Source organism: Apodemus sylvaticus, chromosome 3, assembly GCF_947179515.1.
Source record: "Apodemus sylvaticus chromosome 3, mApoSyl1.1, whole genome shotgun sequence".
Taxonomy (NCBI): Eukaryota; Metazoa; Chordata; class Mammalia; order Rodentia; family Muridae; genus Apodemus; species Apodemus sylvaticus.
The window spans coordinates 101,454,460-101,464,748 of NC_067474.1; the positions used below are offsets into that span (position 1 = coordinate 101,454,460).

Genomic DNA, 10,289 nt, shown 5'->3' on the forward strand with positions numbered 1-10,289 from the left:
GGGAGGAGGGAGATTTAGTTCTCCTCAGGGATGGGGCCCTGAGAAAGGCTGCTCTTGCTCCAGAAGATGGCACTGTACCCTGCACAACAAGAAGGACCGAGAGGAAGGAGGAAATGGAGTAGGAGAAGCAGGTGGGAAAGGAGAAATGATGATGATGATGAAGGGGGAGGAAGAGGAGGAAGAGGTGGAGGACTAGGACAAGAACTAGAAGAATAAGGAGGAAGAGAGGACGAGGAGGAGCAGAAAGAGAATAAGCGGAGAAGGAGAAAAAGAAGGAAAAAAGGTGAAACGCAGTGTGAAGAGTGGGTGTTTCAAATAACTGATTTTTAAAGGCATTTCACTCCCCTGATGGGATTTATTCTACGAACTAGTTCTTGTGGCTATTGTGGATGTGGCTTCATTATTCTTGCCTTGTTCGTCTGTGCTACAGAGGCTGGCTAGTCATTTTTGTTGATCTATTTTGTAGATGGAAGGTGACTCTAGGGAATCATGGGTCAGAAAGGACTGAGACACAACTTGGCATGAGCAATACTCTCTAGTTTCCTGCCTCACAGCGTGTATCCAGCATGTATCCAGAAGACACCGTATGCTGGAGAGAAAGGAGAGGGGAAGCTTCAGGGTTGTCTGAAGTCTGTGCAGTGTGCGTGTGTTTGCAGCATGATTCTTGGGCACAGTTCATTTGTACAATTTTAATGCTGTAGAGAGTACTGTTAAGAACAGTGGAAACATTTGAAGAGATACCAAATTAACAAGGAAAATGTTTTATAAAGCAAATTTATTTGAACACGTAATCATTTTAATTGCGTATGATGGCTTGCTACATTAGAGAAAATATAAGACTGCAGGATTGAAAATAAATACCTTAAATTATATTAATAAGAAAATAAATATATAAATAGATATGACAATATTACAAAACAAATGCTTTTACGTACAAAAATTTTTCCACAGTTTTGCTGAAACATATAGGCAGGTTGATTGCATTCATATCAAAATAAATGAGACATTTTAAAGAGAGCTTCTGAAGTGAGGTATGGGGTCCTTGTCCAGAAGGGTCCTTTCTACTCTCAAACCTCAGCACCCAGGGCTCACTCCTCCTCACTCAGTCTTGTCAGCAACTTGACTGAGGAAGACAGGGCTCTCCAGACTTCCGCTCTGACCACCTCCCAGGCACAGGGGCTGTGTTTCTTCTCTCTCAGGTACACAGTGATCCTGTGGAAGTATTTCCTCACGGCCAGCAGGGAGTCTTCCTGGGTCAGGGGAGGTTCCTGTACTCCCACCTGCTGCATCAGACAGGCTTGCAGGTCATTGAACTGCTGGTGGAGGTCATTGCAGAATGAGTCTAGGAGGGCTGCATCCCAGGCCGCAGATGAGTCCTTTGATGTGAAGAGGGTCAGGACCTGCTGGGTCAGCTCACTCAGGACAGGGATGGCTTGAGCCTTCTGCATCTGCTGGGCATCCACCTTCTCCCGGGGGAATCCAAAATCCTTCCTGTCCCTCAGGCAGGAGAGAGGGGAGAGTGTCCTCATTTGTGCCAGGAGTGTCAAGGCTCTCTTGCTCCTCAGGTTATGAGTCTGAGGCAGGTCACATCCCAGAGAGCAGGTTGACCAGTAACTTATCACTGCCAGGATGACCAGGAAAGCACAGAGCCTAGCCATTGTGAATGTTGCCAATGCTTCTGGTCTTCTAGGATGTTTGGTCCTGAACCTTCCCCACTAGGCTCTCTGAAGACCATCCTGTGTGGATGTGTCTTAAATAGGCAAAGACTAGTTTTCATTTTCTGAATGCCCTCCTCTCTCTTTCCAATTGTCTTTTCACTTTCTTTAACTCATTCTCTGCTTCTCTCTGGGCATTTCTTCTAATTCATTTTGGGTTTTCACTATTGCTTCCTCTTTCTCTGCTACCCTCTGAAAGTTGTTTTACAGGTTTTCATTTTCTAATTAAAAATTTCATTAACTGTCACATCACAGGTAAGCATTGTTTGTCTGAAATTTACACATCTATTGTAACCAAAAAAATTCCTGTAAAACTACTATAAAAGGTTTTGAAGTTCATTTTACAATTAATTTTTGTTTCATCTATATCATTTACAAAATATTTAAATCATAATGTAAGGTATAATAAAAAATTTTTTATAAATTAAAATATGTTGAAATAATGGTATACTTTAAACTATTCCAATATTTAAAGTTTTAAAATTTAGTTCTTTATTTTGCCTTCATTAAGTGTAATATAAACTTATATAAAAGTTAAGTTTAATTATCCCTGTATTTTAGCTGATTATTCTATGATTGTCATGCAATCCTCTGGACTCAGTGTATAAAATGATTTGCTGTTCAAACTTAATGAGCCAAGTTTGGTTCCTGGAACCCTTGGCTACAGTAAAGTGTCCTCTGATTGCAATATTCAGAACATTGCAGGCTTGTAGATGCTCTCTCTCTCTCTCTCTCTCTCTCTCTCTCTCTCTCTCTCTCACACACACACACACACACACACACACACATAACCACACATTCACGCATTCATACACTCACTTATTTGTGATGACACCTAAAGAGTTCTGTGAACTTCTTTCTGCATTTTTCTTTGACATATCAAATTCTTCAATACTAAGACTTCTTTTCTGTCTTCATAGGACCTCTTCATTGATTTTTTTCTTTGCATGGGTAGTTATTCTGATTTTATTTGCTATATTTGTACATGATCTTGTAGCTACCTGTATCTCTGACTATTGCTTTCAAATCTTTTTCAGGTAACTCAGCTCTTTGCCTTTTCCCTCAGAAATCTACCAGGCTCTTGTACTTTCGTGACTCCAAAGGACATAACAATTGAAATATAGGCTGATTTCAATCCCACTTAACATTGATTAATGCCACAATGTCTGCTGAGGGACTCTCATTTTTTCCTTTCTCTTTTCTGTCATTTAATATGGTTGAAAATAAAGCATAACTACTCACACTTCTTTCGATCTCAATAAACTGAAAAAAACCAAAACTCTTTTCCTGACTTATTTCATTTCCTGCAAAACTCCATTTTATTCAAGCTCAATATCAATATAATTATTTGTCACTTCTCTTTTCTGAGAATCACTATGACTATTAGTTTTTCAAACACCAATATTGAAAAGTTTTGGAGAATTTATAAATAAAATAGGCAATGGAGCTATTTCACAATACCTTCAATACTCAATTGAATTTTACTTCTCAATAGAGTTGTCATTAACCATTACAACACAGATATTCAACTAATAATTAAATTTTTTATGCCTATGCTTAGATCAATTTTTATCAGTGTATTTAAGAATTACTGAGTTTCATATTACAATTTTTGTTTTTATTTGTATCAATTATGTAATTATTTAAATTATAGTCTACTGTATATTGCTAATTAAAATTTTCTAAATTTAAAATATTGATTTAACTATACTTTAAAATTTCAAATATTTAAAGACTAAAAATTATTTTCATCCAAATTAATTCATTAACTTTAATTAATTAGTTATATTAAACAATAATTTAATAACCACTGTGTATAAGCTCTTCATCTAATGATTTTCATGCCATTTTGAGGGCTCATTGGGTAAAACTTTTTGCATGTCTTGGCCCACAACTTAGGCAGAAGCCTACTGTTCTACAGCATTCCATTAGGTAATCACAGCCAAGACCCTGACCATAACCCTCCAACACTCTTTAGAGCCAAGCTAGTTTACCCAACAGCCTCTCATCCCCTGTCTCCCTTCCCCAGCCTGCAACATAGGCAGAAGCTCCCTGTCCTACCAAAAGCAATGCTGGTACCTGGAACCCCAGAATCCACACCTGTATCAAGAACTCCTGAGGCCATGCCAGAAACCAGAACTCCAGAAACCCAGAACTTCAGAGGCAATGCTGGCACCCCCAAACCCAGCAGAGACAGGGACCTTGTTGGTCACCAGAACCACAGTGCACTCAGGCCAGAAAACCAGAAAGGAAACACGGGGGAAATCATTCATTCAACAAAGATAAACTCAGAAATCAGTAATATTACCTCAAACCCACAGGAATAAAGGCCGCCACAACAACCCAATCAATGACATCCAGGGCAATATCACATCACCAAAGCCTCGCTATCCTACTATAGCAAGCCCTGGATATTCCAACACAGCTGAGGCACAAGAAAATGACCTAAAGCCAATTCTGTGACGATGATAGGGACTCTCAAAGAGGAAATGAATGCATCCCTTATGGAAATCAGTAAAACACAAACAATGAGAGGAATGCATGAGTCCCTTCAGGAAAGCCAAAACAGAAATAGACATGGAGGTAAAGTAAATGGCTCAAGACCAAAAAATGGAAACAGGCACAATAAAGAAACCCAAACTGGGGGGAATCTTTCAGAAGGAAAATCTAGTTAAACAAAAAGACACTACTGTTTGTGTTAGTTAAACTAACACAAACAGTATACAAGCAATGGAAGAGAAAAATCTCAAGTGTGGAAGATACTATAGACAAACTTGATGCATAATTCAAAGAAAATGTTAAATCTAAAAACTTTTTGACACAAACATCCGTGAAATTTGTTAAAATAATGAAAATATCTATCTTTAGAATAATAGGCACAGAAGGAAAAAAGCCCTTTTTAAAAACCTGGGAAAGATATTTTTTTTAATTCGATATAATTTATTTACATTTCAAATGATTTCCCTTTTCTAGCCCCCCCACTCCCCGAAAGTCCCGTAAGCCCCCTTCTCTTCCCCTGTCCTCCCACCCACCCCTTCCCACTTCCCCGTTCTGATTTTGCCAAATACTGTTTCACTGAGTCTTTCCAGAACCAGGGGCCACTCCTCCTTTCTTCTTGTACCTCATTTGATGTGTGGATTATGTTTTGGGTATTCCAGTTTTCTAGGTTAATATCCACTTATTAGTGAGTGCATACCATGATTCACCTTTTGAGTCTGGGTTACCTCACTTAGTATGATATTCTCTAGCTCCATCCATTTGCCTAAGAATTTCATGAATTCATTGTTTCTAATGGCTGAATAGTACTCCATTGTGTAGATATACCACATTTTTTGCATCCACTCTTCTGTTGAGGGATACCTGGGTTCTTTCCAGCATCTGGCAATTATAAATAGGGCTGCTATGAACATAGTAGAGCATGTATCCTTATTACATGGTGGGGAGTCTTCTGGGTATATGCCCAGGAGTGGTATAGCAGGATCTTCTGGAAGTGAGGTGCCCAGTTTTCGGAGGAACCGCCAGACTGATTTCCAGAGTGGTTGTACCAATTTGCAACCCCACCAGCAGTGGAGGAGTGTTCCTCTTTCTCCACACCCTCTCCAACACCTGCTGTCTCCTGAATTTTTAATCTTAGCCATTCTGACTGGTGTAAGATGAAATCTTAGGGTTGTTTTGATTTGCATTTCCCTAATAACTAATGAAGTTGAGCATTTTTTAAGATGCTTCTCCGCCATCCAAAGTTCTTCAGGTGAGAATTCTTTGTTTAACTCTGTACCCCATTTTTTAATAGGGTTGTTTGGTTTTCTGGAGTCTAACTTCTTGAGTTCTTTATATATATTGGATATTAGCCCTCTATCTGATGTAGGATTGGTGAAGATCTTTTCCCAATTTGTTGGTTGCCAATTTGCCCTTTTGATGGTGTTCCTTGCCTTACAGAAACTTTGTAATTTTATGAGGTCCCATTTGTCAATTCTTGCTCTTAGAGCATACGCTATTGGTGTTCTGTTCAGAAACTTTCTCCCTGTACCGATGTCCTCAAGGGTCTTCCCCAGTTTCTTTTCTATTAGCTTCAGAGTGTCTGGCTTTATGTGGAGGTCCTTGATCCATTTGGATTTGAGCTTAGTACAAGGAGACAAGGATGGATCAATTCGCATTCTTCTGCATGCTGACCTCCAGTTGAACCAGCACCATTTGTTGAAAAGGCTATCTTTTTTTAAGTTTTTTGATTCATTGTGGATGTCACATCATGCACCGCAATCTCGTTTCTTTGTATCTGTCCACTACCATTGTGACCCCTCCAAAATAAAATAAAAAAATAAACAAAACAAAACTAAACACCATCTAATCACAGAATCTGCAATGTATCATTTGCTCTACCTTATATACTTTTTTCACACATCTTTACATGCAAATGTTCACTGAAATGAGTCATTGGTCTGGTTTGCGGCCTTTGGTTTCCACTACACTGAGTGCTCAGCAGGACTCCTCTCAGATATTTTGTGGCACCCTGTATCATGGAGATCCTACAGCTTTGGGTCTGCAGGACTATTGCTTTCCAGAAGTTCATAGATGAGGTAGATGTTGGAGTGGTTCAGCAAAAGACCTAGATCTGGACCTAGGTGATAGCTGTGTTGGTCAGCCTGCCAGCTCTCACACACGCACACCAGCAAAATGAGCTGTCCAGAACTGTCCAGACTAGCTCACCCAGTGCTGCAACCTGCAACAATCAGGGAAAGCTCTCTTGTTTATGACCTGAAGCCCCTCACCTGCACCCGCACCACCAGAGCCAACTCCACTGTGCTGTCCTGAGGAGGTACCAAGTAACTCCCAAGTGCTGCAGCCAGCTAGGGTCTGGTCCAGATCACCAGCACTCATGATTTCAGGGATGGCTGATCTGTGTCTTTGTTATCAGGGCCATCTCTTCTGTGCTATCTAGAGGAGGCACAAATCTCATTCTCCCAAGGGCTGTACCATTGAGGGGCATGGCATGCTCTCCCACTCTCCTGACCCCAGGGCCAACTCTTCCAACTGCTGTAGGTGGCAAGGGGCGAAAAGGCATCCCCGCTGTACTCCCACCACTTTACAGCATGTGAATGGTAGGGACATCTCTCCAATGTTCATACCCTTGAGGCTAGTTCATCTGTGCTGCTGCCATTAGGGACAGCTCTTTTATGCTGTTCAGGTGAGGTGCAGGGCCTGCTTTCCTCAGGTGCTGACGCTGGAGACAGATGAGATCAGCTCTGCACACCCTCGAATGCTAATATGGTACCAGGAGGCAGCCCAGACTAGGAAGGTACACATAGCCTTTAGTGATAACATAAGCCATGGAAATCAACAGAGACCCCTGCTCTTGCATGGAAAAGAACTCAGACATAACCCTCTGTGGCAGCATGGGCTGAGCCTTCATCATGGCTTCAGGTGTCAGGGCTAGTTACTCACAGCAGGCTATTCCTCTCCACGTTCCTTCTCCAGTTCCACTTCTCTTCATAGTGTTCAAACTGTTCTCTTTCTCTCCCTTCTGTCCAACACATACTTAGACATTCTAGTCACTCCAGGTGCCAGCAGGCCATGTATCTGGCAGGTCTCTTGTGTCTTATACCTGTCCCTAATGTGTGGCAGACTTGCAGGTGGGTCTCTGGTGTTCACTGCCTGCCTGTGCTGCATGGTGGTGGGCTGGATTCTGAGTGTCTTCCACTTTCTTGTATTGCATGGTATGGTGGAGAGGAGGTCTCTCAGTGTGTGCCCCCCGCCACCTGAACCTCATGATGCAGCAGCAGGCAGGCCTTTGGTAGAAAACATTTATAACAAAATAATAGAAGAAATTTTTCTAACCATAAGAAGGGCATGCCTATAAAGGTACAAGAAGCTTATAGAAAACCAAAAATATTGGGCGAGGTAAGAAAGCCCTTGTACTGCCCATAATAATAACATCATTAAACATGCAGAACAAAGACAGAATATTAAAAAGCTGCAAGGGGAAAAGGCAAAGTAACATACAAAGGAAGACCTATATGAATTAATCCTGCCTTCCGGTCTGAGCCTGTGCCCTGAGCAGACCATGGGCACTAGCTCCACACCCAGTGCCACAATGCCCAGAGGAAGCTTGACTACCAGGTACTCTAACATGCCCAGGATCTCAGGAACTTGGTTACAGCAGGAACTCAGGATCCCAGAGGCAGCTTGACTCCCAAGAGCTCTGACACATCTAGGATCTCAGGATCAAATATCCCAGAATCACAGAATCACAAATCCCAGAACAGATGCCTACAGAAATCCAAATAGGCTGGACCAGAAAAGAAATTCCTCCAGTCACATAATAATCAAAATACCAAATGCACAAAACACAGGATCACAGGATCACAGCTAGACTCTGTGGAGTTCTGGCACAACCAGGATAACAGGAGGGACTGGCTCCAGTCAGATACAGTGAGGGCAAGTAGCACTAGAGATAACAAGATGGTGAGAGGCAAGTGTAAGAATACAAGCAACAAAAACCAAGGTTACTTGGCATCATCAGAATCCAGTTCTTCCACCATAGCAAGTCCTAGATACACCATCACAGTGGAAAAGCAAGATTCAGATTTAAAATCACTTCTCATGATGATGCTAGAGGACTTTAAGAAGGACATAAGTAATTCCCTTAAATACAGGAGAATACAGGTAAACAAGTAGAAGACCTTAAAGAGGAAACACAAAAATCCCTTAAAGAATTACAGGAAAACACGACCAAACAGGTGAAGGGATTGAACAAAAACATTCAGGACCAAAAAATGGAAATAGAAACAATAAAGAAATCACAAAGTGAGACAACCCTGGAGGTAGAAAACCTAGAAAAGAGATCAGTAGACATAAATGCAAGCATCGCCAACAGAATACAAAAGATAGACAAAAGAATCTCAGGTGCAGAAGATACCAAAGAAAATATTGACACAAGAGTCAAAGAAAATGCAAAATGCAAAAAGTTCCTAACTCATAACATCCAGAAAATCCAGGACGCAATGAGAAGACCAAACCTGAGGATAATAGGTGTAGAAGAGTGAAGATTCGCAACTTAAAGGGCCAGTACATATCTTAAACAAAATTGTGGAAGAAAACTTCACTAACCTAAAGAAAGGTATACCCATGAACAGACGCCTACAGAAATCTAAATAGGCTGGACCAGAAAAGAAATTCCTCCAGTCACATAATAATCAAAATACCAAATGCACAAAACAAAGGAAGACTATTACAAGCAGTAAGGGGAAAAGTCAAGTAATATATAAAGGCAGAACTCTCAGAAATACACCAGACTTCTTGCTAGAGATTATAAAAGCTAGAAGATCCTGGGCAGATGTCATACAGATCTTAAGAGAACACAAATGCCAGCCCAGGCTACTATACCCAACAAAACTCTAAATCACCATATATGGAGAAACCAAGATATCCCATGACAAAACCAATTTTATACAATATCTTTCCACAAATCCAGTCCTACAAAGGATAATAAATAGAAAAAAAAACATTGTGAGGAGGGAAGCAATACCCGAAAAAAAGCAATAAAGTAATCTTTCAACAAACCCAAAAGAAGATAGCCACACAAACATAATTCCACCTTTAACAACAAAAATAACATCAAGCAACAATCACTTTTCCTTAATATCTCTTAACATCAATGGACTCAATTCCCCAATAAAAAGATATAGACTAACAGACTGGATATGTAAACAGGATCCAGCATTTTGTCACAGTGACAAAAAATACGTCTTCAGAGTAAAAGTTTGGAAAACAATTTTCCAAGCAAATGGTCCCAAGAAACAAACTTGAGTAGCCATTCTAATATCAAATAAAATCGACTTTCAACCAACAGTTATAAAAAAAGACAAGGAAGGACGCTTCATACTCATCAAAGGAAAAGTCTACTGAGATGAGCTCTCAATTCTGAGCATCTATGCTCCAAATGCAAAGGCACCTACTTTCATAAAAGAAACTCTACTAAACCTCAAAGCACACATTGCACCTCAAACAATAACAGTGGGAAGCTTCAACACTCCACTCTCATCAATGGACAGATCATGGAAACAGAAAATAAACAGATACACGTGAAACTAACAGAAGTTATGAACCAAATGGATTTAACAGATATTTATAGAACATTACATCTTAAAATAAAAGTATATACCTTTATCTCAGTATCTCTTGGTACCTTTCCAAAATTGACCATATAATTGGTCATAAAACAGGCCTCAACAGAGTAAATTATAGGAAGATTGAAATAATCCCATGCATCCTATCAGATCACCACAGAATAAGACTGGTCTTCAATACCGACAGAAACAATAGAAAGCCTATATACACACAGAAACTGAACAATGCTCTACTCAATGATAACACGGTCAAGGAAGAAATAAAGAAAGAAATTAAAAAATTTCTAGAATTTAATGAAAACAAAGGCACATCATAACAAAACTTATAGGACACAATGAAAGCAGTACTAAGAGGAAAAATCATAGCTGTAAGTGCCTCCAAAAAGAAGCTGGAGAGAGCATACACTAGCAGCTTGACAGCACACCTTAAAGCTCTAGAACAAAAAGAAGC

At 40.2% G+C, this 10,289-nt stretch overlaps 1 protein-coding gene across 1 annotated transcript; it reads right to left on the bottom strand.

Moving 5' to 3' along the window:
* Positions 1-1,088: 1,088 nt before the first annotated feature.
* LOC127679948 (interferon alpha-12) lies at positions 1,089-1,658 on the bottom strand. The gene has a single exon (XM_052175519.1). The coding sequence runs from the start codon at positions 1,656-1,658 to the stop codon at positions 1,089-1,091; it is 570 nt and encodes a 189-aa protein (XP_052031479.1).
* Positions 1,659-10,289: the final 8,631 nt, after the last annotated feature.

Bases quoted from the DNA above. Each gene is read 5' to 3' on its own strand.
- LOC127679948 (XM_052175519.1), bottom strand. From the start codon at position 1,658: ATGGCTAGGCTCTGTGCTTTCCTGGTCATCCTGGCAGTGATAAGTTAC.